The sequence below is a fragment of the Lepidothrix coronata genome, unplaced genomic scaffold (assembly GCF_001604755.1).
Source record: "Lepidothrix coronata isolate B3197 unplaced genomic scaffold, Lepidothrix_coronata-1.0 Scaffold224, whole genome shotgun sequence".
NCBI classification, from domain to species: Eukaryota; Metazoa; Chordata; class Aves; order Passeriformes; family Pipridae; genus Lepidothrix; species Lepidothrix coronata.
In genome coordinates, this window is record NW_016690404.1 from 948,071 (window position 1) to 974,649 (window position 26,579).

Consider the following 26,579-nt stretch of genomic DNA (forward strand, 5'->3'; position numbering starts at 1 on the left):
CTACTCTCATCTTTTTGCACAGCTTGAGTGTGGTAGCCTCCCACTATTACTGCAAGATTGCTTTTTCCATCTTTTTCAAACCACACTTAACTAGGGTGAAGTCTTTCTCCTGGTTTGTTTGTGGGTTTTTTGGTTGGTTGGTTGTTTTTTGTTTGTTTGTTGGTGTTATTTGTTTGGTTTTGTTTTAATTTTTACTTTTAATTGGCCATCCAGAGTAGAAACTGGAATATAGAATAGAAGACAGAGAAATGCTGGTATTGAAAATTAGGTGTCTTAAGGGAGGATGTAGTGATTGAAACTCATCATTATTCCATAATCTTTTCTGTCTTGAGCTCAGTATTGTTTACAGAGAGGAAATAATGACAATATTTCCTTCTGTTTTCAGTTCTACGAGGGCACACCATGTGTTTGCTTTGAAACACCGTGGTGGGACTGATAAAAATCCAAAGGATTGTGACTGAACAGAATCACATTTCATGTCTTTGAGGTGCAACTGTACCAGGATCAGAACAGGGTGTGAAGGCAGTCCTGGTTTCCTCCATCCACTGTACACAGTTCGAGTGTGATTGAGCATTTTTGTTGACAATTCAAATGAGTTGAGGTCAAAGTTTAAAAGGATTGCAATTTAAATCAACACGAAGAGTCCTCTAGAATGCTGGGCACTATCATTGTGACTTCTTTGGCTGAAACAAGATGAAATCCACAGTAATTCACTTTGAGTCAATGGTGTTAAACCAGCCTAAAATTGCAGTAGGAGAGGGCAGGGTGATAAGCATCTCTCTGCCAGCTGACATGGTTTAGAAACAGATGGAGCATTTCACAGCTCTCCCTCACTTCTCATATAGAAAAAGAAGGTAAGAACCAACCCACAAAGTTTTAATTCAACTTCTAACAGAAATCACCCTGGGAAATAAAGAAAATTTGGGAATTTTACATAGACACCTTAAACATACTGAAAAACTGTTTGATCCCAACAGATACTCTTACATCACTAAACTATTGTTCCCCCTTTGCCAGTATGACCGAGGAACAAATCTGTAATTTAAGCACTGACTTCCTTAAATATATAGGTATAAATATGATGATTACTGGTTTTGTTTCAAGACAGTTATACACAATGTGTTTGCAAATACAAAACGATTTTTTTAAGAATACCATATCGGAAAGTAATTTTCATTTTGCTAACAACTTATTTATGAAGATTTAATTCACTTAAATTAGTATACATTGGAAAAAGTTGCTCAGATATTTGCTCTAAAAGTTTTCATATTAAACATTAAATAAAATCAGCTGAAATATATGCCTTATAGTATTTTAATTTATGTACATGGAAATAATATTAAAAAACATCGTAATTGACTAAATACATATTTAAGCATAAGCTGTAAAATGTAGGAATCTGTGCACTTCAGACATTTTAATATTTTTTTCAATCATAGCTGCCAGAAAAATAATTAAACAGGGGAATTAGCTCAGTAAATGTAAAATTAGGCTATTTATCCTCCCAGTGTTAAGTTACTCAGGCAAATGCACATCCTGGGGTTGCATGAACAAAAATTTGTTATTAGAATTGGTACAGACAGATTCCAGGTTAATTATTACAACAGTTTATTTAATTTTGAATATCATTCCCTCTACAAACTCCCTGATATACAGCTCTAATCTGCTCATCTTAACAGATAAATTTAGAGTGCAAATATCTCTGGATTTAAAGTAATCCACTGACATCTCTGTTCCACAATATCCCCTAAGTTTTGATCACTATCATCATAATTATTGAACAACATCAATTTTGATTTCCTCTTCCCAACCCTAATACCACTTTTAAAAAGAGTTTCCCTCTCTATGCCACCAAAATGGTTTTGTATCACTGAAGTGAGATGAGGCATTGTGCAGTTGGTCCTTATCTTTTATCAATTCCGTGCAAAAATTAAAGTCTCCTGCATTATGCAAGAGTAATTACGTGCTGAGACAATTCGACAAAACTCATCAGCAAAGGATGTGCTTAAGCTCTAAATTAAATTTTACCTCCAAGCATTTGCTTCTGAAAAGAACGAACTTCAAATCATCTTTAAGAGTAGCAATTCCCATAAAGTTTTCCCAGTGAAACGTTAGAGACTGACTAACCTGCTTTTCCTTTCCTACTGAAAGGATTAAAGTTTGCTGGGGAAGCTAAATTTGCTTAACAAGCTCGTGGCTTGGCAAAGGAAGATTTGGAGATTTCACTACAGGAATAAACAGTAGTAAAACTCCTTGTGCACATTATTCAAAGCCAGAAAAGTTACCACCTGTCAGGGAGACATTTTTATATTCTTTGTCCTTATTTTTCTCTCTGACAGGAAGGGAAACAATCATTAGTGAAAGTTTTGGTATCTGGCTTTGTAAACAAGACTCTTATCCTCCCAGAATTTCATTCAGACCTCTTATGCGTTGATACAAAGAGCATCCCTGAGTCATCAGGGAGGAATATCTATCCATCACCACAGACCAATCCCCAATATGTGCCACTGACCAGAAGATGGAATGGTCTGCATCCTTAACCAATTGCTCAAAGCCACCTAGTCACCTGGAAACAGAAGTACTTCATCAATCAAACTATGGACCACCTCTGCAGAAAAGGCTGTGATTGCACTCTCCTCGTCTTTGATTTATGGAGAATCTGCTGCTGCCTTTTAGTGCCTCTCCCTGAGATATGACAAGACCCCACACAAAGCTGGTAAAGAGCTTTAAATGAACAAGAACAGCAAGATTTGCAGAATCCCCAGGGGCCAAAATCTTCATATGATCCTTCTTCTGCCCTTTAGTATGAGAGCTCTGACATCTTGACAGCTTTAATAGATACCCAAGAGGCAGAACAAGAAAGGAAAATCTTCGTAGTCCATCTTGTCTTTTTTAAAATGCTGAGGGATATTAAAACAGTGAAGCAGTAACACTTGAGGCCAAAGGACATAAGTAACAAGACAATGCTTTAAAGGAAAATAGTAATGTTTAGGTAGTGACAAAAGAAAAACACCAAGAAAGTCAGTTAGCAGTATGCCTGCCCATCTCAAGTTCTTATCACAGAAAAAAAGAATCAAATGCTTTGATTTATAATTTCAAAAGTTAATTTCAGTTACATCTCCGGGTGTTTCCCACTTAATTTTAAGTCTATCGCAATTTATCTTTGAGTTTTATTTCATCTATAAAATAATTGGCCTATTGTCAATACACAGCTTCATTAAATATTCTGGGCAAAAAAACCAAAAACAGTAACAGAGAATACAGAAAAAAAAAATCCTGTCCCACATAAACAGCTATTATTCACAGTTAGTAATGTTAAATATATAAATAACACCACCTGTCTTTCATCATAAAGAACTTAAGAAAAAGTATGGCCCAGCACTGTAATTAAATACTGTAATTAAGTTAATGGAAGTTTAGCAATTGAGTTCAAGGGGACCAGGGCCTGCCTTTTAGCAAGGCAAGTTGAACACTGAAGGATCAGTTTAGCCATCAGTAAATGGATCGTCTCTGCAGAGAAACGTGACCATTGCTTTGCAGATGATGTAAACTCTGGGACTTCAGGACAGGAAGGAAATGCTTTTTCTCAGGTGACTAAGACAACACATGCAATTAATTCTGTGAGTCCTACGGCTAATTAAAAAAAAAAAAAAAAAGCTATCAAAAAAAATCCCCTCTTGGCGTGTCTCTTCCCTCCACCCCCAGATCTATAAAGACATAGATGAGACAGGAGGTTACTCACCGTTGAGGAGTCACCGCTTCCAGTCTCAAGCGTAGCTCCCTCAGCACAGGTGGGTGGGTGGGTGGAAAGTTGACTAGCCCTGCCCCCATCTATGACATCACACTCTACCTCATAAAAGGTAGTGAAAGTGCTCTGAACTCCAGTCTGATTTCCGAGAGATACAGAAAAGAGATAGTGAGAGAGAGAGCAAGAGAAATATTTGCGCCGTAGCGTAGAGGTGAGGAGAGAGGGAAACGTGTGCTGAAGGAGCTATGCTTGGCCAAGGAGACAGGGACTCCTCCACGATGAGTGACCCCGCTGGCTGGTGGTTCCTCTCACTTGTTCCCATAGCACAGTTTAAGCCTGCAAAGCCCTAAAGGGTTTGCTGATTCGGAAAGTGGGTAATTTTTGGCATCTTTTGATGAAAACCGGAGGACGAAAAGCTCTGTCCCTGTTAAACGCCAATTGACATCAAATCAGGCACGAATTTGGTTCATAGACTTCCAAATGACACTGTTTAATATGTGGTTTTGTACAGCCAAACTGCACGAAAACATACACACCACTGCAAGCAGGTAAAATTCCAGTGACTACAACTGGAATTATGCTTGTGTCCCCCCCATGCTGAATAAACATCAAATCCACACCTCTGGAATGACCCTTGAGAAGAGTAAACCAGAGGGCTGGCCTTCTGTATACCCTCTCTACACCACTACATGAAGGTGGTCAGAAAAGAATTACGGTTTTCTTGCACTGCAAATGAGAACCGGCAAACTGTGCTGAGAGAACAAGTGAGGGAAGTATAAAAATTCTGGGCATACATTTATTTACAGAGCACACTTTCAAAGTTCCAGAAAATATCAACAAAATTGCACAGAGGTGATGTTTTTAAATACATGCATTTTTAGACAGTGACAACCTTACAGGCTGAGGCACATTTTTTTTCAAACAACATCCCGAGGACTGAAATGGGGGGGGGTTAAAATGGGAAATTCATTGTAACTTATTGTAAATGGAATTTTTATCATCCAAATTATGGAAAACCAGGTTCAAGAGCAAACATGATTGCTTAAATTATTCACTGGGATTTTCTTGATAACCTATCTGTATACTAAAAGTGAAAAAATAAAACAGTATATGCTGCTAAACTTAACTCCATTTAATAAAACTGCTTAGAGAATGGGGGACTATTCAGTGCCAGTACAGAGTGCTAACATAAGATCCTGCCTTTTGGAAGAGGAAAAATGAATGCTCCTTAAATCTCTTTTAAGACTATGGATTATAAGCACACTGAGCTAATATTGATGTTTTCCCTTAGGCTTTTTGATGCTACAAGGATCATGTGAATTGTAATCTAATCATGATTAGTTTTTCTGTCTTAATAATGATTAATGTGCATTCCCTGCTCTGTGTGATCTTTGTTTTTGTCTCCTTCGCTTCTATTGAAAAGAGAAAGTGTGTGACTCATGTCTAGTACCAATCCCTTCACCTAACAGCAAAAGTCAAGTATTTTTCTTCTTACCCTTCAAAACTTTTATCATAATGTTAATCCTGCAGTGTCTGCAGATGGTACTTTAAACCAGTATATTTGTGGGTTTAAAAACTTAACAAATGGGTGCCCAGTTGGCAAAATGAAGAGTTACTGTGACTTAGAGATGATATGGAACTCCAGGAACACAATGCAAAACTAGGCTGCAGCTGAGCAATGCTAAGTGATGATAGTGCTGTTCACAATTGAATTAAACACACATCTGTCTGATTTCTCTGTGCATCTTCTTGACTACAAGCTATTTGCATGTCTGAAGATAGAGAGGAGGAAAACCACCTCTGGTACCCTGTATTACATCGAGTCCTTATTAATATTTATGTCTAATGGCCTGCTAAAACTAAAGAAAAATCATAATTTTTAAAGGCTTTTATGGTAAAAAGTACCAAGCAGAATTCAGTTAATTTATAACTTAGGTAACCTACGCCTTGACTACTGCACCACAGTTGTTTTTGCCAAATAAAGTAGGAATATATTTGAACTCCTGTGACCACCAGACCTTATGAAGGCTGAGCAACGTTGCTGATTCTGTTAAAGAGAAGAATGTTCAGAGGATATATCTTTAAATATGAGAAATATTACACCTCTAATACTGGTTCTAAGAACTCCTAAAGAGAGACTTAAGAGTGAGCAAGAGTTAAATTGTCTTTTATCGGAATAGAAACATATGGAAGTAGCACAATTAAATCCCAGAAGACTGAGTATGAACAAGGATATTCTCCAGTAACAATACAAGACAAGGAATATGGAGAAATATGGAAGATTCCATCATGATAATGTGATATAAACAGTTCAGCAGATCAGATAGTAGAGAATGCCCCATCTGAAATCTTGCTTTGACCTCAGTATGACATCTGTGGTTTATAAAGAGAAAATTAAGGGAAGAGCAAAGTTAAGACTGAAGAGCAAAGTTAAGACTGAGTTGTGAACATACACTAGAACACATTACTCACCTACTAAAACACATTATTGAATAAAAGCAGGGAAAGAATATATCTCATGAAAACATTTTAAAAATGTTTATACATTCAAGGAAAGTCAGAAATATTCTAAATGTTTCAAAGAATTCAACTAAGAATAATTAAGTGAATGCAGGGAAATGCAAAGTGTCAGAAAATGAAGACTTCATTATCAAATATTTTCTTAAGGGATGTAAGTTAAGCCCAACAGCATAAGAACACTGTGAATGCAGGCTGAGTAATTGATTTAATATTTTGCACCCAGGCACTAGAAATCAACTTAAAAAAAGGGTCCATGTTCAGTCTGACCTCAAAGATCTGCTGGAAAAAAATCCTCGTGTGCTTTCTTTCTTGCTTAAAGAGATGAAGAATTGATGGAAAGGGCAGGCACCACCCAGGTATCACTGGCTCCTCTCTATAAAGCTTGAGTAACAGCAAGATTGTGAAAAGCTGAGGAGCACCAACAGCACAGGAGCATTATACAGACTGGTATTATCCAGAAGGGAAAAATGGATATATTTTAAGAAATTGAAACAAGAGCTTGAAAAAGCCGTGTGAAAATGCCAAGGTGACACAGATCATTAAAGTCTGAGAGTTTAACACAGACACACCTCTGACCCAAATATGTCCAGTTTCTGTAGTGGATCAACCTGATGGATAAGTGGAAAAATCCTTCTTGTACATTATCTGTCATAGTTAAGGAATGGTGAAATATGTAACCTCCTACTTGACACTGAGTAAAGCTGTAACTTCTCTAAGTTTTTGACAATGGAAATACTGAATTTAGTTACAGGTATAAAAAAGGATGAAAACGCTTCTGCAGTCTTTTGGTTCAGATATTGATGCTCTAATCCAGTTTTACAGAGTTCTAATTTGGCCTTTGGTGAAATTTAGGACATGTTACTTGCAGACTTCATCTCAGTTTCTAGAGATACTATTGCCTACCTGTTAACTTATTTCACAAGGTATTTTGGTGATGTATTAGTCAGAATCTGAAAGAACTCATGTTAAAAGAGAGCATTTGAGAATATCTAACAGTAAGAGGCTAGGACTGATTTTTCTGATACTGGTTATTTTTTTACTTTGACATTTTACTTTTTGTGGATGCAGCTGCTTATCAGTTATGTAAGATTAATGATGTGATAACAGATATATTCTTCCTTTGCTTCTATGAGGTACATAAATAATAATTGTAATAAAAATATTTCCCAGCTGTGGAAGAAAATATTTCACACTTTAAAGATAAAAGGTAACTTTTAACCTTTCTCCCTGTTTGTTCTCTTCCCAAAGGCTATTATGACCTCCTGCATTTAATGGAAACACATCCCTATTGTGAGTTCTATTAAATACTTTGTTGTAAGTTGTTCTGTTCAGTATTTGCAGCTCATTTTGCTCAGCCTGAGAAAACTTGTTGATGTTTTCCCTTCAGGGTATGTCTTCTTGTCTGTGAGTGTTTCTATGTGTGTGTTACTCATCTGGAACTCAGGTTGTCAAGAACAATAATTAAAGTTAAAGGAACTGATAAGTTTGAACTGAAGTTGTTATTCTTTTAATATCTCCAAAAGCACCACCTGACAGTACTTCTAGAAGTGAGATTTAGTCTCACCACTATCCAACTCAGGGAATTAAAAAATGGCAAGTGCTACAAGATGTACTTAGTATAAGAAACAAAATCCAAAATCTCCTATTGTGTGCTAAATCTGTCATTATGTAAATTCAGTTCTCCATAATTCCATGAGAAAGAAAAAAAAAAAACAACCTTAACTTTTATTCAAAGCCTCGGGATGTACCTATTAGCAAATCTCTGCTTTGCATTAGGGAGGCCAACTGAGAGTGCCCCAGGGGAAAGGAATTCTTATTTAATACAAAATAGTGACACTTGGTCCCAAACCATCTCTTTTAAAGGCAGTAATACAAGAAAAGAAGGAAATGTGAGAAAGCACTATATTCCTCTCTTTCTTTATAGTAGTTTTTACAGGAATAATCTTTTAGGACCATATCTTAGGGTATGTTAGAATGGTCTTTGCTAATTATTGCAGGGCTGGTGCAATTTGTGCATCAGAAAGCCATAATATTCTCATTTTCTTCTCAACTCATTCAGTGTGGCCTGGAATAGGAAAACAAACTGAACTGAAGCCATAACTACTGTAGCGGAGGAGCTTTGAATTTCTGAGTGGTTACTGTTTTTAAAGCAAATGCAGTATGTAATGAAGCTCATGCAATAGTATTCCCTTCAATTCTCTAATCTTTTTCAATGATCATATTTGTTTCAAGCTTTAGTCTTCAATCTGTAACACTTTGCTTTGTTCTTATGGAATTAAGTGGATTATTTGGTATCAGAAATGCTTTCCTTTGCAGAAAACTCTTCTAATGAGAAATTTCAATAAATGTAATCTTCAGAAATTCATGAATATTTGTCACCTGATAAAGCACAAGAGCATGTTCCCTCTAGCCAAAATGCTTCTTAATAAGGAGAAAATCTGACCTGTCTAAATTTGAATTTATTGAATGTAGACATATAGATGGTGCTTCTTGTCTCCAGGAATATATTCTAATGAAGACAAGTGCAGTGTGATTTTGCTTTGCAAATTAAATTATAGATAACATCTCTCCATTTATGCAGGACATATTGTTTCATATTTATGTGTATGTGTGTTTACATAAGCATTTATATATGAGATGTTTTCTTAGACCTGAAAATAACCTTACATCAAGAAATTGGAGCTCCAAAAGAACTGAGATTATTGCACAAAAATATTTTCTTTGTGAATTTTTCAGTTCTGTCTTAAGCTTCATTCATCCACTTTTCCTTACATGGAGTAAGCTTTGTCTTCCCTCAGCTGCTTTGAGGAAACAGCCATATACTAATTAAAATAAATTAACCTTTCCAAAGGCTTCTACAAATTCTTGTACAACTTTTGACTGGAAATGAGTTGATTACCAACATTGGATCTGCTCAGCACTGTCTACCTGGGGCTTGAATCCCTTCAATGATGCCAATTGCATAAGCTCTCTGGGCTCCTGGTCCACACTACCCTTACTGGGGAGCAATAGATAAGTTACATATAATGAATTAAATCTTTATTATTGTCAAATATTTGGAAGAGGTATTGCAAATGGCTTTAGAGCCACTAGAGATACATCTATTTATGTCTTTTTTTTTTCCTATTCATCTTTGAGATGTTTCATAGGATAATTAGGAATTCCTCACTTTTTTAACTTTCAGAAAGCCCTAAGACAGTGCTACCATAAAATACATCATATATAATGAATATATGACCATGAGGGATTTTATCAGCACTCATTTTGATTAACCTGCATAATTCACTGGTGCCTTTATCCTCTAGGAGTAGTAAATTGACTCAGTGTCAGGATGATAAATGTTTTATGTTACCATATCATTGGGTAGTCCCTTTCTTGGACAGTGTATTGAGGGACATCCTGTGCCAGTAGGAGCTGGATTCTCCTGTATCAGTCACAAATAGAAAAGCTCAAATTTTTTCCAGATAAAGGTTTATCAAAACCTGTGTAAATATCACGTGCCTCATACAGCCATATATTTTGGAACACAGTACATTTACTATGGCTTTATTTCACCCTCTCGAGTATCAATATGTCTGCATACATTCAAACACTTATGCAGAGGTTACTTAAATATCTCTCCATCCCAAACTGCCCAGCTGAAACATCTCCCTGTATTTTTCATTTCTTTAATTTCTTCCAAAGCAGGTGACATGAGCTACTTGAATACACAGAATAGATCAAGGTCTCTCTTGAAACTTGCTGAGGGTGCACTCAATCCCATGGTCCATATTGCTGACCCAGTACTGACCCCTGAGGGACACCACTCATCATTCTTCTCCACCTGGACATTGAGCCATTGACCACAACTCTTTCAGGGAGACCATCCAGCCAATTCCTTATTTTTTGGATCCATCTGTCAAGTCCACATCCCTACAGTTTAGAGACGAGGGTATGTGGGCCAGTTGTTCCATTTCTATTATAAATTAATAGTAAAACTGATTTTCTTGCTAGCTAAGTAACAGCAATAAACTTTTTGTACTTTTGAGAACCTTGGAGATAAAGGACCCCAACAGTTTTGTTAATTTACCAACTCTCCCTTCAGGAAACTTTCTTTTACATAATGCTAAATTCTTGTCTGATTCAGAAGGAATTAAATCACTCTATTTGCCAAGCTCCAAAACAACACTCTGTCCGTATTCTTAAGCATTTTACATGCAAAAGTTCTCTTTGCCTGCCAACTTTAAAGCAAAGGAAAGCACTCCAGAAAGGCTTTATTTTTCAGGAAAATGAAATAACCCATCAGTGGCTCTTAAGTAAATGTTTAGGTACATGCTCTTAATCCAAATTCAATGAAAGACAGCCTTACTCACTTTTAATAACAGTTGAACCTCAAATTACCTGATTTTTCTTTGAGTCTCTAGAATTAATAAGTAGCAACTTGATACTTCACTGCCCACACACGTACCAACTTGGTTTTACAGCACGGGGTAGTTTACAGTGATTCAGCCTTAAATGAAAGAAAAGTAGGACCTTTAAACTATCTTCTTTTATTCCACGTAAGATCCATAGGCAGAATTGATAAGGACACTGCCAGCTCACCTGAAATAACTGCTGGATGCTCCCTGTGACTCTGTCATAAATAATGAGGTTCATTCATTTTTGATGAGGACCAGCTCTTTCTGGTTACCTTACTCTTATCACTGATCAAGAATAAACATACATTTATTTTGCCCTATGTCCTGTATCTGTTAATATTTTTATGTAGCCACCCTCCCAGTCAAGGTGCTATGGCAATTTTTGTAATGTCCTACTCAAAATTAATGGGGTGGCTCCAGCCCTTTTACCCTCCTTTTCCCACCAAAGCCCTCACTGAAATTCCCCAAGCAGGAGCTCCCCGGTAAACTCACAACCTCAACTAAACTGCCTTGTATCTTCAACAGATTATAAGAATCCTTCTCTGAGTATTGCAGTTGAATCTATTACGTTAAGATAAATGGGATTTGGAAAACAATTGGGAATTGGACCCAGCTAAAGAATATGTTTGGAGAGCGCTTTGGCTGTTGATTCCATATTTTTGGACAGTGTTCAAAGGCACATGGTACAACACTGCCTATCTGTCTGGCTCAGAAGTTTCAGACTTTCTGGGCAAATTTTCTGATAATACAGCTGATTAGATCTGTAGAGCTCCAAATCAAACCTGAACACGATAAGGGGCTGCCTTGGATAAGGGATTTTCTTAGATTCTGCTCAGTCTAATGCTACATGAAAATCTGTGGCAACTCTACTAACAAAAACAAGAATTTTAAAAAATGCAAGCTCATAGCCTAAATGGGTATAGGTAAATGAGCTGATCAGCTTCTGAGCAGCAGTAAACAGAACAAGTGGATATTTATTCTAAAGTAAGAAATGAATATATATATTTGTTTTATTGTAATGCTCTTGCTAACAAGAGGCAGGAAGGAACACTAGAAAAATAAAGCAGCCCTACAGTCACAAGTCTGAATTTGTATCCAGATGAGAAACATCATCATTAAAAGCAACTCTATTGAACAAAAGTAGCTCCCACAAACAGGCAAGGCTATCAGCAAGAGCTAAGTATATGCAAATGGGATTTACTGAGAGTGGTGTATGCTCAGCACCTCAGAGGATTCATTCCAATACAATAGTGCAACTGATTACGAAGCAAATATGTATTACTTTAAATAAACTAAGGCAAGAGACAAAGCAAATTATTTTGAAATGCTTTTACTCTGTAATTTCATTAAAGGACGTTGTTTATTCTTAGAGGGGAACTACAAATTGAATATTCAAATTTAAAACTACAGAAATATATATCTGTTTATGGACTAAGGTCAAAGAGACTTTTATTGGGAACAAGGATATCATCTACACAGATCAGAAATATTTGCAAAATCTTTTGCAATTTTTTATATTAATTTGTGTTTGCTATTATCTAACCTCCTCACCATTTTTACTTACTTTCTTCCCTATAATCTTCTTCCAGTTTACAAGGCTCCTCACTGAAGGGCAGGTAGAACACAGTTTTTTTTCTTATATTACTTTCCAAAACTCAACTGGAATCAGAAATTAGAAGTCTCATCTTGCAACATAAAGGACCAAGTCAACAGACAAATTGGCCTTTCTCCACTGATATAATGAGGTATTAGCTGACGTATCCTAACTCCCAATTGCCAGGTCTTACTTATCTGGTAAAAATAGTTTTGCTATCTGCATGGAGGGAGTTTGATGGGAAAGATCAAAGGAGAAAAAAAAGCTTGGGGGGAAAAGGAATGGGAGAAAGGAAAGGGAAAAAACAGTAGGTTCTTTACTGAAATAATTTACACTTCAGGACTGTGACATTTTCTTACTTTTTGATCTGTTTTCCTATTTGCAGCAAAGCCACTGATGCCAAAAAGGACCCCTTCATATTCTATGCTAGTACCATATCAATCTATAGAGGAAAAAGCAAACAAGATCAGCTTTAGGCTTATTTTCAGAGATAAACCATACTGAAATACTGAATCTTGTAGGGGGGAAAAAAATAGAAGTTTCATCAAAATATATATAGCACATTATGTGTTATGTAGACAATATTTTTGAAGTTGTTGCAACATATTTTTCTCTAACCAAGCTATAGGAACTGTGGGGTGGCTTTCATCTGTCTTTTAGGTTTTAATTGGTTTTATGTCTCTTTCCTTTTTATATAAATATGCAGACACCCACACGCAGATTCAAACATACATATGCATACATTCATTTCATTTATAAATATTGATTAATATTCTTAATAATGAAAGAATTCAAGCAGAGATTCTACTCTCTATAAGAATTCTGAATCATAAGTCATCTTTTGGATCGATCTGAATGATATTGTAGTTCTCTGAAAACACAGTAGTAAATCACAATATTGTAATAATCATCCTGGTTCTTGATATTTACATCAAAACACTTAAATATAGTGCAAACATAAAGTTAATTCCATAGTCACAGGTTGGGAAGCTGGAATTCTGAATTTCTATAGTACTTCTAACATTGTACTGTATGCAAGTTGCCAAATAATGGTATTTCATTTTGATACAAATAAAATACTGTTTATTTGTAATTGGCTATCCAAGAGAAAATGAAGAAGAAGATGGAAGCAGAAGCAGCAAGTAGACAAGCAGATGTAGATGTGCACTTGGATACCAGACCTCTGGATAGCAAAGGAGCATACAGTACCCAGCACCTTGAAGATAAACAGCTCAGAAAACACTATCAGGAAAGCACTGCACTGTGTTAGATCACAAGATAATGCTCTCACAAAGGGATGCACAGGAGTTCAACTCTGTGTCACCTCCTGTTCAGGCACCAGCAGAAGAAGCGAGCTGGGCAACCTTCAAATTTTCCGTACATCAGTACTACTGAGTCTTGGGAACAGAACCCAATCACTTCTGCATTTGAAGCTAATTTTGTCTTTGCAACTGACTGTGAAACCCCAACCAAACAGAAACACAATGGTGATGAAGCCTGGTAAGCAGCGGGTGCCAACAATGCCAGACTGGGAATGATGAAGTCAAGCGGTTCGGCCACTTATAGTTTCACAACAGATGAGGATGTTCCAGGAACGAATAGATGCTCGAGGTTCACAATGGCTTATTCAGCATTCACATACACTGAATAAAGAGACTCGAAAAAAGAAACACACACAACCACAAAAGCCAAGCTGGTTGAAGCACTGATTTGGGGTAATTGTTGTCGAGAGATGAATATGACAACTCGATGGGTATGAAAAGCTGGACCCAGATGGCAGTAGGTAAGAAAAGATCGTAGCAATCAACTCTGCAGCATAGCTGTCAGCAATACAAGGACAGATCATTCCGTTAATATCAGGAGAATGGAAGAGGATCTTTTCGTTGCTGTGGGAAGATCAAGGTATTAAAATTACATACGTACATACGTCAAGAAGTGAAGACCAATTGCAGGACAGATACAGGAACCTTTAAGCAGCTCCTTTTAGGATTGTGTGTATGACTTCAGAATGTTTGATCCAAGAAAGCCTGGCAAATGTTTAAGACCTTCTATAGTGCTTTGCAAAAAAAAATAAATAAAAATGTTATGTGGTTGAGAACATTTTCTCTGACTTCTGATATGCTTGAGGAAGGCCAGTGATGTCACTGGGGAATCTTATGGATGGAATGAAGGGCACAAGTTAGTTGTCCTAATAATCTTCGTACTTGATTGGGCTTAAACAATGAAAGGGTGCTTTTTCAAAACCACATCTGAAAACAATTTTTTTGAAGCATCTCGGGTCTCACAAATCACCACTGTTTTGAAAACACACTCAGGAGAGTGACAATATTGCACATTTACACATGTGTGGTCTGTATTTGAGTTAGAGGATATCAGATGTGTCACGGGGCTAATACTAGGGTGAAAGAACAAAAAAAGGAAATTGTGAAGAGCAGCAATTGTTACTGCTTGGTTCTAGTATTCTCCCAGAGGCACAGAAGCCAACATTAGGAGAAGGAAAGAAAAAATACTTTAAAAATACAGAAAACTCTTTGTTTATCGTATTACTGTTGCTGTATATTCCTGTCTTTATTTCTAAAAAAGATTGTGTGTAAGAAGTTTGCAGTGTTCATTGAAAATAACTGAAATAACTGGATGGGCACTAGAGCATATAATCATTGTGCTTGCCAATAGTATTTGAAAACAGCACATGCATCAAAATTTAAAATATTTTGCTGGCCTTCCAGATTTTTTTGCTAAACCTAGTGTGCATTGGAACCTGAGTGAATGAATCCCATTAGTCATCACCATCTTAACAATATGCACTTCATACAGAGCTGGCTTCTGCACAGAGGAAGGAAATTACCAGTACTAACAAAGGAAAGAAGATTTATAATGAGCAAATATACAAAAGCTCCAAATAATTATAATATTCACAGCTTGGCAGTGACTTTCTAGGCTATAAAATTACTTCTCTTTTGGAAGAATGAAGATTTTACAAGGTTAATATAAACAAAGGGTAATTGGAAAATCAAATTGCTCTACACAAGCTATTGTAAGGCCTGGAATAATGGTGATAACATTTTTAAAAAGCTTGCTTATGAATCAGTGGATTTTTGTTTTGTGTATTACTGCAATCAAAAATGCTCCCTTTCAAGTGCTACGTGGGAAACATAAACAGCTAAATACAAATCCCAGCTTACCCCTGATACAATAAGTTCTCCTCCCAGGTTCTGAACTTCTGCCTTCACTTTGCTGCAGATATTGAGCTGGTGGCAGTACAGGGCAATGCGCTGCAGGTAGGCCAGCAGGTCCTGTTTGCAGGCTGAGTCTGGGCACTGCAGACAAAAGAAATGTTTCATTAGATTGTAGCTGAGTTTATGTCATTAGAGACAGGTCACCAGATAGAGGCAATGTGCGTGTATTAGGTGGATCTATTCCACTTTGTCTTTACATGAGGTACTTGATGAAATGTGAAAACTCAAACTCTGCCTCTAATTTAACTCAATATTTATGAATTGTAGCCTGGAGATGCACTATACCTTTCTGGAGAGAGATGAAACCTCTCTGTCAGTCTCTAATAAAAGGCAATGACAATAATATGATCACGGTGAGTGTTTACTTATGACATCAGATTGTACTGAACAGAAGAATCTACTGAGCAGTCAAAAGACCAGGTTTGACTTGAAACTCCACAACGTGGACCAGTTAAAGTCCAGACGAACCCAGTTCTACCTGATTACCACCACTCTAATGCCAACTCTCTTGCCTGTGTTGCCATCTTCCCTGGCAGTTGTGCAGACCTTCAGAGGACACAGCTCTGCCTCAGGCTTGGCAGAAGCCAGATCTCTCACTGACACCTGAAGGACTTGGGAGGCAGAGGTGAGGCTGCTTGGGTTTGGTAATGACAGATTTGGCAAGCTTATTTTTGATGCTGAAATACCTTAATCTGTGCCAGAGAGAAATTATTTACTGAAGTGTGAGCGACATATTGCAGAGTATCTCAGCAAATGACATCAGTATTGCAGCCCTCCTCAAGAACACAGTGAGTTAAGCTGGTCCCTCTGCATGTCTAAGGGATACTTCTCCATCCTAGAGGGAATGCTGTCTACAGTCCTGTACCATTTCAGATACTGTGAATCAATCCCAAATGTGTGTTGATACAGATTAGATTAGGTCAAATGTGCTAGGCACTGTGAGGGTTTTATAATCAATATAACTAGAAAAGGCCCAAGTACAATTTATTCATAGTCCCTGGGACTCTTAATAGAAACTGCATCTTCCCCCACAATATCAAGAGCATAATAAACAACAGTCTTGTAGTTAATATTCAAAGTCTTGCCTTAAGAGAACAGACCTCTGTAATTCACTCTGATGAAACACTGCTAAAGGGGTTCATTGCTAACAGCATGTCTCCAATAAACGCCCTTTGAATACCCTTTGAGTGCATAGCTTGGGGAACAAAGATTCCAAATATGCCTTCTTAGCATCTTACAAAGTCTGGGCGCAAATTTTTTAAAAAATATTATCAGAGCATTTCAAGAAAAACTGATAGAATTAAACACACATGAGCCAACAGTATCACAGCCTTTGACTTGAGATCGCTGCTCTAACCCCACAGATAACGCTGTTCATGATGAACAGCAATGAGTTCATGATGAACCAGTTGTATATATTGTTGTCTATAACCCTGAAAGCAGTCACTTTGCTTTTTTCTCTCCCTTTAAAACTAAAAAGAAACAAAGCTGGAGGTCCATTGTGGCTGTCAGGTTAAATGTGCCCTACACTCATGGCAATAAGGCTATAAAGCCTCTTTTCCTCAGACAGATGCCGCACCTTTCAGGCATGAATCCCTAAGAAAACTTTCCTCCCTACCAGTGTCAATTTAATACAAAAATATTTACCCTATTCTTGAAGTCTATGAACTGAAAGAAATGAATTTTAAAGCAATAATTCTAAAGAGCTGTCAAGGTTTTATACATCAGCACCTTGGAGTGAAAAAATGTAAGAGCTCTCTCATTGGAACAATAATTAAAAATGCAACTGTCCATAAAAAGTTTATATTGCATGAGGGTCTCCAAAGTTCTGTGAAATATCATTAAAGTGCAAGCATTAAAACAAATAATTCATTCTCAAAGTGCTTTCACTGTTTATTATTAAAGTGTTACAGTCCTCTGAAATTTAAAATGTGACTCAAGCCAATGCACTCTAAGCATAAAAAGTCTCTTTGTGTTTCTTTCTTTAAAATATTCCACATCTGCAAATACTTCAGACTAGGAATTTCATCAGCTGACAGATGGATTTCTTCTTTCTTGTGCTAAAATGAACAGATGCTACTTTTGAAGGATTGGAATGGGTTAACTACAGGAGAAAATGCCTGCTGATAACGAAGAAACTCTAAACCCAAAATTTCCAAGGTTGTAGAAAAATGGGCAGCTTCAGGTTTTTTGCCATTTTAGCTCCTATTCCATGGCAGGGTATGTTACACACTATTACATTCTTTCTTGGAGAAGAAAAAGACATCATGAAGAGAAAGATTAGAAGCAAGGAAGTTATTGGTTCCCACTTCCAGTGGATTTTCTCCTGATGATAACGAGAGGAAAGGAGCTACTGGAAGTTTACAAGTGAAAAAAACAGTCAAATTTAATTTGCCCAAATCTAAAATTAACTACCTAGGACCTGGATTTGAAATTTGGCTCTTGACTTTTAGTATGCTGCTTCCTCTCACTCTCCAGATGGATCCAGATGGAATCCAATATGAAAAATTATATATCTAGTGAGTTCATCTTTCCAGTTGTGATAAGAGTTTGGTACTGGGAGTGAGGACACAGAACAGGGACCAGGGGCCTGTTAAGGTAAAATACCCACAATAGCCTGATGCCAAGCAGGAAACTGGGAGTCAAGGAACATTGAAGAAGAAATGTGCCATATCAAGGGAAGTTGCTGAAAGACTGAGCTGAAAAGAAGGTGAGGATTCCAAGGCATATGGCAAAGGTAATGGAGCATCTGAGTCTCTACTGCTTCCATAACAGCAAATAAATTTTGGACTCGATGATCTTAGAGGTCTTTTCCAACCTAAATGAGTCTCTATCAGTCTAATTCTAACACAACATCTGGGCCCAGCAATGAGGTGGAACAAGTCAAGCATTTCTGAGCTTTAGAGAGACTTGTTTGTGACTTTCCTTTACTGCAAAACCCAACTGATAGGTACAGAAAAACTTCTATTCGATGGGTAGATCAGAGTCCAGGTGGTGACTTCCAGCAGGTGATTCTCTGCCAAGTAAAGATAACCCCTTCCTGCAAAAGGCAACCTCATCTATAGAGGTTACATCGCATTTCTGCTCATTTTTGTGGTTACCTGATCAGCTACTGCCCGTGCCAATTTGTCCATCCTCGATCCTGCCTCTGCAATCTTCTTGGCTGCATTAATGACATCTGATGTGTTCTTCAGGGGGCCTTTGCCTCTGTGAAATACAAGACAATTACGCACAACCTAAATAAATCATGAGAGGCAACAGTTTTAGTGACCCTGTTTAGTGCTTGATTTTAAAATAGCAACACGAATGACTTCTTAATTTATTAGAATCTCACCTTTTAACTACTTTATAGTACAGCTTGATTAAGAAATCGGTCTGCTGCATTTCCTCTCCCTTACAAAATGCCTCACCAGCAATTTAGTGTGATGGTGCCTTCAAGCACATGAGCTGTACTTAAAAGTATATGCATTTTTAAGTGCTCATTAAGCCAATGCTCTTTCTGGAATACACAACTATTCAAAAATTATGCGATTCCCAAGCCGGTGCTAAATGTTAAGCCTATCATGTCTAGGGCAAGAATGTCACATTTTAGAAAGCTTTTTTTTAGTAGGTTTTTTTCCGCTGGAAAATAAAGACATGTGAAGCATAATCCTTATATTACATTTAAATATTACACTTAAAACATGTATAATTAGCTTTAAGACTGATCTTTCACTGTATTTTTAAGATGATGTACGAAACTCTCGTTTTAGTCTATAAAGTAACCAAAGTGCATTAAGACAAAAATTAAAATGTCACCACAGACTTTTCTGAGTTTGTTTCACACTCAAAACTTCAATCCTGTTTGTACTAATCAAATTGCTGCTGATCCTGAGAATGGCTCAGTTGGAAGTGAGCTTATTTTCTTTTTTTTTTTTTAATTTGGAAAATCATACTATGATCAGGCAATTTTTTTAAAAAAAATGAAGTAGAAGGAATTTTTTTCTAAGCATAACATTGTATTATTTTTCCTTTTTTTCACAATCTATAATGCCAAGAATAACATGCTAAAACATATTTCCACTTTAATCTTCTTTCCATACTTCCATTTCCACCTTAAACAGATAATGAAATAAAAGTATCCCACTTCTGGTGAACTTAAACTGCAGCAAAAGTCCTTCTTGGTGACCTCTTATGTTTCTGCATTAATTACATGAGCAGATCTTGCTGTCACAAACCATGGATTTGAAAAATTATTCTATTTTAACACTGCTGAGGTTACAGTCAACCAGAAAAGTGTGATAGGCTTTGTTCTGTTTTAATGGAATATATTAAACAAGCTGTTATTGAATCTGATGCTGACAGAGGTGCACTTTGATTTTTTTTTTATTTACTTCAAATGTGACAGTAGTTTTCTCTCATTCTCATATTAGTTCTGTTCTTTTGATGCTGGGAAATGTAATTACAAAATTTTCAATTCCATGATCTGTGTATCAAAGGTTGTCCAGGAGGTTGCATGAAATGTTCATATTCTGGGCTGTGTCTTTAGAACATCATTTCTTCCTTCCATGAAACACTGTTTGGGCAGTTTTTCATACTGGTTTTTTTTGGTCAGAAGGATCAGAGTCCCAAGGCAATACAAATACATAAGTAATTCAGAATTCTGTAAAATATCACCCTTCACAGGAGGTTCTACCCTGACATTTGGTATCCAGGGGTGGTGAATCTACTGCAAAAAGAACAGCTGTAAAAGCACAAACTGAGAGGAAAACAAGTAAGTGGAGAGAATGACGGCTTGGAGCAAGTATAGTAGTAATCTTTTAAAGCAAGCAAACTTTCTATAGGCATAATTAAATTTAAAATGGATAAAAATGTTTGCTGTTGCCTATTATCAATTAACTACCTACGCAAATACTCAAGTTATTTGAAAATTAATGTTATTTATACACACTCCTTCCCTCTCTCTCTCTCTCTGTCTATCAGGTATGTGTGAACTCCAGGTTGTAAATGCAGAGACTGGCTCCTCTGACGTGATTTGAAGGTTTCAGACACAAGGCATGTGATCAGCTGGAGATTAAGAAATCATAGAATCACAGAAAGATTTGGGTTGGAAGGAACCTTAAAGATCATCCTGTTCCAACCCCCTGCCATGGGCAGGGACATCTTCCACTAGACCAGGTTGCTCCAAGACCCATCCAACTTGGCCTGGAACACCTCTAGCTTCTCTGTGGAACACAGTGAGATGAATAAATGGATGTTTTATTTTAATTCTAAAGGAAAACATGAAGATTTTTGCCCAGATTTGGGCAATCACATTTTGGCAGATACCATTGAAATGTCTGAACTCCCATTAAAAATAAACACCGAACAAAATTTAATTTATTATGATGATTTGTAATTCAAAGAATCTTGTAAAATGTTGTCCCTGGTGTGTTTAACACTATGACTACAGTTTAACAAAATCATTCTTTTTACTTTATGCTATTAATGAATGGCCTTTTGATGCTTTCCAATTAGAGAAGAACAAGATATCAATAGAGAAAAGAAATGAAAGCAAAAAAAAAAAAAATCATTACTAACAGACTCCCACGACATATTAGATCAAAACAGTTTCATTTCATTTGGAATTTTTTTTTTGAAAGAAGTTCTGTGATCAAAATTCTATAAATAGTTTTGCCATTATTTTTGATTGACACAAATTGCAGTGAAATGTTGAAAGTTCAGAGGGGCGCATGCATTTAGATGGGTACTAAACGAAATGTCAGCCGAGTGTCTGTAAGGTCACAGACTAACTTTGCTGCTGAAATTCAAGATGATCTGCAAATAAAAGAGATTCACAAACAGGACAAAAAACTTCATGTGATTAATCCTGTTTGGAGAAATATCCAGAGCTGTTGTGCGTAGAGAACTAAACAACACATCCCACCGTATGTGATGTGTGTTACTTGGCTTTGCATCTCCAAAAACGCAGTAAATCATCTCAACAGGCTACAAACTGAACAGAAAAGGAAAGATGTGGCATATGTGGACTCCTCAGTGCAGGTTATTTTGTCCTTACCTAGTGAAGTCTGTCATTTCCATCATGATCATGCACATCTGCTTTGCCAGCACAATGATGTCATTACCACTGTCATCCCACTTTGCCACCTCTGCATCCAGTTTGCTCTTCTCTTGGTGGAATATCTCTACCTGCTCAGCAATCTTAGCCTTCTCCTCCTGGGGAAGCTGAGCCATGATAGCCTGGAGAAAAAAAACAGAAGTTGGGCACGAAAAAAGGAAGCCAGAAACCTGACATTTCCAGTGGTCCAAATGGCAAGCACAGCTTCAGTTGCTTTTCATGGGAATTGAAGATGCCAAGCAAAATCCAGCAAGCATTTGATTTCTGTTAGGACAGGCAAAGCCAAATCCACAGCATGTTTATAGCTCTTCTTGCACCTTCAAGATGGTAAAAATTATATGACATACAGATTATTCACCAGTTGATACAGGAGGATTAAATTCCTATTAAATCTTAACTTCCAGGAAGAATAAAATGAAGGACATTTATGGGAAAAGGCAGGCTGAATTGCCAGTGTCTCCCCTAGTCTCACTCTCTGTCAGAAATCCAAGTTTCTGATTAACCCAACACTAAAATAAGCTATGACATGCAAGATAATACATTTACAGTGAATTGTAACAAACATGTCTTTTAATGATATTTAGTGTTCTGTCTCTTGGACGATATGCAAAAAGGCACTACACAGGTTAGCCATGACTACACAGGTTGGTACTAATCTGCCTCAATATCAAGAAAGCAGAAAGTTCCCTGCCCTCTCCAATAAAAAAACAAAATCAAAAAACCCCTAAAAAATTATAATAATTACTTTTGAAGATCAAATGGACACTTCCAATAATGATTTCCAAGTTGACTCACTATTTGGCTTTAGGGGTTCTGAAGACCACATTATGTATTTAATAGGGTGTGACACATATTTAAGTGTCATTACATTTTTTTCTTGTTTATGTCACTTTCAATCAGCTGAAGTCTTTTTTTCTACATATTCTTAAAATGCTCTTGGCTTTTAAAAGTTCATAATTGACCTTTTCCAAAACTGAAATGAAAAAGGGTTATAAACAGATCAGAAAATGAGAAATTTGCAAGTTAATCAAATTAAAATTCAACACGAGTTTTAATTAGGCCTTATCAATGTAACTCAGCAGTTTCAAATGTTAGAATAAAAGTCCTTCCACAGAAAAATGCTGTGTAAGTTAAGCCAATAAATAAATAGATAAAATACACATAAAACCCTAGAACTGATGAATTAACTGAAGAGAACATGATAGGAGCGGTAAAATTTGGGAAGTGGATCCGAATGTCTTGCCTGCAGTTTCTTTTGGTGGCAGCTTCACCTGCACATGCTTTAAACTGGTATCCAGTGTTTTAATATTTCTGTTCCAGCTGGTGAGGTGCTTTCAAAGCAGCCATATCCTACAGCAAATGCAACTCATTCATTCCAGTTTTGTTTCCACTGAAGGCCAACACAAGCCTTTCTACTGAAATACTAACAGCTTTATGGAGTAAGCATATTAAACAAATCCATTACATTCCACAAATAAAAATGTTTTGAATATTTTCTGCAGAAACGGTTCAAATAAGATACTATTCCACTTAGCAGAATCATTTCAATGAGTCACTGCAGAGTGTGGAATGGGCAGCTTCTGCTTAGCATGTTTTCCTTTTAGGTTTTTGTCATTTGTTGCTTCCTCTGACATATTGCAACCTATGTTATTCAGGAACTGTCCTTATAATGTATTATGTTTATACAGTGTTTGAAGCTGATCAAAGCAGAAGGTTTTAAGTGCAGCAATAATAATAACTGTAATAAATGTAGTAGAATTTAGGCTCCTAAGTCCCTAGGTGAACTCAATTCTTAGTAAAAAAATTACTGCAGTCTTTACTTTGGTTTTCAGATCAAGAAAGGATGATATGCTACTAGTCCTAAATGTAACCAAAAAAATGGAAAAGACTATGAAATTTGATAGAATACTCTGTACCATACCTCAATTCTGCTGTACCTGAAACTTACTTGTCAAGTCTTTGAATATAACAGAAAGCACTTTATGCTCTTTAAAATATAAAAATCACAAAAGATAGTCATCTCCCTCCAGAACACAGTTCTGTCATCCTTCTCACAGAGAGGTATCCAGGTATCATTTTGAAATTCTTGGTACTGCATGGTTTTCACTGTCAGTTCCTGGTCACCCAGCTCTCTGGGATAGGATCTACAATCCATCTCTCTTCTTGTAGATCAAAATGAATATATGTATTATGTCCTTGTGATTTAGTGATAGAAATCCAGCTTTTCTGATACATGGTATGATTTATTTACCATCTGTGTTCAATATTAATGGAAATTAATTTAAGACAAAAAGAAATCTCTGCCCATTACACTTGGCTCCATGTCTCACATTTCTCCCATACTTTTAAGTAAGCTTCTTTTAGATTTGTGTAACTCTTCTGTTTCTTTTCAGGGTGTAAAATCTTTATGCTAAGTTCCAACATACTCCGAGTCCTAGAGCAGCTAAAAACTCCTCTGTCCTGCTGCTCTGAATTGATTTTTCAAAGCATCATTGCCTTTTGATCTTTAGGTTCTCAGCCCTAAAAATCCTCTTCCAGAATCCAAGGTAAGAAATCCCCATTCCAGCTACCAGCTTTTTCTAGTGTTTGTTTAAGTGTGTGAGGACACATCAGAAGAAACCACAGACTTGTGTGAAACAACCATGAAAATCATTCAGGTAACTCCCAGTTCCCCACTGGTTCTCTGCTGGAAAATGTTTAAGACTTATTTTTTAAACTCTCTTTCCAGTCAAATATATTTTCACGATGTCATTTTCCCCTCCAATTATATTCTGATGGGTTTTTTAATAATGTGATATGAGCAGCCGATTCAGTATGAAGTAAACATTCATCAGAGGGTGGCATAATCCTGAGTGTTAACAGGAATATTCCTGAGTGTTAACAAACTTCACTTTCCCAGCACCTGTGACCCCTGAAGCACTCATCAGCTTCACTTGCAATCCCCGTGCACAAGCTGAGGTCGCAAATCACAATGACTGGAGTTTATCATGATGTAATTACCCTGGCAAAATTACATTGACTCAGTAGCAAATGTCTTCAATTACAATTAAATTACAGGGACTACTCGGTAGCTTAAACAGATCTTCTTGACAGGTTTGCACACTGGGAAACATGACTAATGTAAGATTTCTCTGGATACGGCACATGGTGCCCTGATGGGATTTTTTTATTTTTTTTTAATTTGCTGACTACTCCCACGGCCTTCAGCACATTCCAAACCTGCAAAGCCTCCTCTTACAGCAGTAGCTGGAGCAAACAGCTGATACAAGGCATCATGAAAGCCTCAGGAAGATCATTCAGTGAAGTCAGTGTTACTCCAGTAGGTGCGACACGAACTTTCAACACTTGGGTCAGGTTGGTTCTGTCCTTTCTTAAATGACCCTGAAGATTGGAAATCACTGCCTTTGCTTTCTGAGGCACAGCTTTTTATTGGTGGCTATACAGACACTAATGTTTTATGTGGGGTTTACACTCACCCTGGCACTCTGGCCAGCAATAAGCTGGTCATCCTCAGTCTGTACACTTGTTCGGCTGCGAACGTCATAATCTTCCTGCTCGAAGTCTGAATCATCCTCCAGCTCTTCAGGGGTCTAGAGAGAGAGAGACACAGGGAGAGAAGGCCAAAGAGAGGAGATGACAAGCTTAGAAAGAATACAGACAAAGTCCTATGCACAGTAAGCTCTTATTTCATCGATCCCTTGCCCAGGAAATGCTGTTCTGTTTCCCTTTTAAATGAACTTGTCTGCCCAAGCAGTCAGGAACTGAAATTGAATTGTCTTAAAAATTAAGTTGTTTCAGCTCTAGTTTTCTTTACAAATAACATTTGTCATTACCTTGCCACAACTTTTCTTACTGCAATTTCTCTTAACTCTGTTAACATGATGAATGCAGTTCCAGGAACAAATATCCTTTGGAAACACTAACAACCAGAATGCTGTATTTCAAAATAATGTTATTTCTTATATAAATGGACACTAATACTATTACATTACTGGAAGCTACATGTAATCTTCAAAAGAGAAAGTAAATATCTGGGAAAAAGCAACTGACATCCTGGAAGAAAAATTTATCAAAACAAATAAGAGATTTCCCATTAAAAGAAATTGTAAATGATGTCAACTGGTTTTCAAATAAATATGAAGTTTATAACCTGTGTTATCTTGTTAACTCACATGGTTCTTTTCAGATACAGGGCTTTGGAATTTGACTCATCCCCTGACTGAAATCATGTTATCTCCATTGCTGGTGCTACAAATGGTGTGAGGGTCTCTAAGCAGATTGGTTAAATCTAGTTACATATATGCAGGCTTCAGCTTTTTTAAAATTTCAGAGGGAGGGAGGAAAAAAAATAACTGATGGATATGTTTATTTGGGCTTTTTCATCTTCTAGCAAAAAATTAGGAGAATTTCCTTAGGTATATACAGAGAGACAGTGTAAATAAAATCACTATTTAGTACTATATTTATTATAGATGATGCAAAAAAAGAGTCTTTAGAAAGAAGATCATATTCCATTTTGTGACTGAATAGCCTCTAGGACAACAGTCTGGCCACGAGTAACTTCTGTAGGTGCAATACACGATAATGATGATAGAAGAAGAAGGTCACAGTAACTGTATCACCTTACTGGATACCCCCGTGTGCCCCCAGTGTCAACCTCGAAGGCCATTACAGAAGAAATCATCCATGCTGGCATTCCATGCTTGGAGGCAACGTCAAGCTTTTTAGCAGAGGTGCTAACCATTGCCAGTTGTCATTACAGCTCTGCCTTGAAGATGCTCAGTCACTAGGAACCGCTCCAAACCCTCTAACATAACGTGGAGAAGTCTTTTGGCGGTGTTTATATTCCAGCCTGGCTTCCAACGTGAAGTGCACATCACTGTTTGGAGCTGCATGGTGAAGTGCACATGATGGGGAGAGTAAAACACAGCCATCTTCATTTGGCTTGAAGAGTATGAATTAAATATGTGTTTTGATGCTGAGTGCT

General features: G+C 37.0%; 1 protein-coding gene and 1 long non-coding RNA gene across 7 annotated transcripts in view; one reads left to right on the plus strand and one right to left on the minus strand.

The window, feature by feature from the left end:
- Positions 1–26,579, minus strand: part of CTNNA2 (catenin alpha 2) — a 342,296-nt gene that overhangs the window by 12,818 nt on the left and 302,899 nt on the right. For all 4 annotated transcript variants that reach the window (XM_017833919.1, XM_017833922.1, XM_017833921.1 and 1 more), the window contains exons 8-11: positions 25,069–25,182; positions 21,533–21,714; positions 18,597–18,702; positions 15,442–15,576 (exon numbers count right to left, since the gene is read on the minus strand). In XM_017833919.1, the coding sequence (XP_017689408.1) occupies positions 15,442–15,576; positions 18,597–18,702; positions 21,533–21,714; positions 25,069–25,182 (537 nt within the window). The remainder of the gene's footprint in view (positions 1–15,441; positions 15,577–18,596; positions 18,703–21,532; positions 21,715–25,068; positions 25,183–26,579) is intronic.
- LOC108506658 lies at positions 3,853–14,332 on the plus strand. Of its 3 annotated transcripts, XR_001877842.1 has the most exons (6): positions 3,853–3,959; positions 6,492–6,624; positions 7,517–7,558; positions 9,956–10,199; positions 12,255–12,410; positions 13,366–14,332. It is a non-coding gene; the product is annotated as an uncharacterized LOC108506658 (long non-coding RNA). The 3 variants fall into 3 exon arrangements; XR_001877841.1 differs by lacking the exon at positions 9,956–10,199 and having other exon boundaries at positions 13,366–14,331; XR_001877843.1 differs by lacking the exons at positions 6,492–6,624; positions 9,956–10,199 and having other exon boundaries at positions 3,856–3,959; positions 13,366–14,331.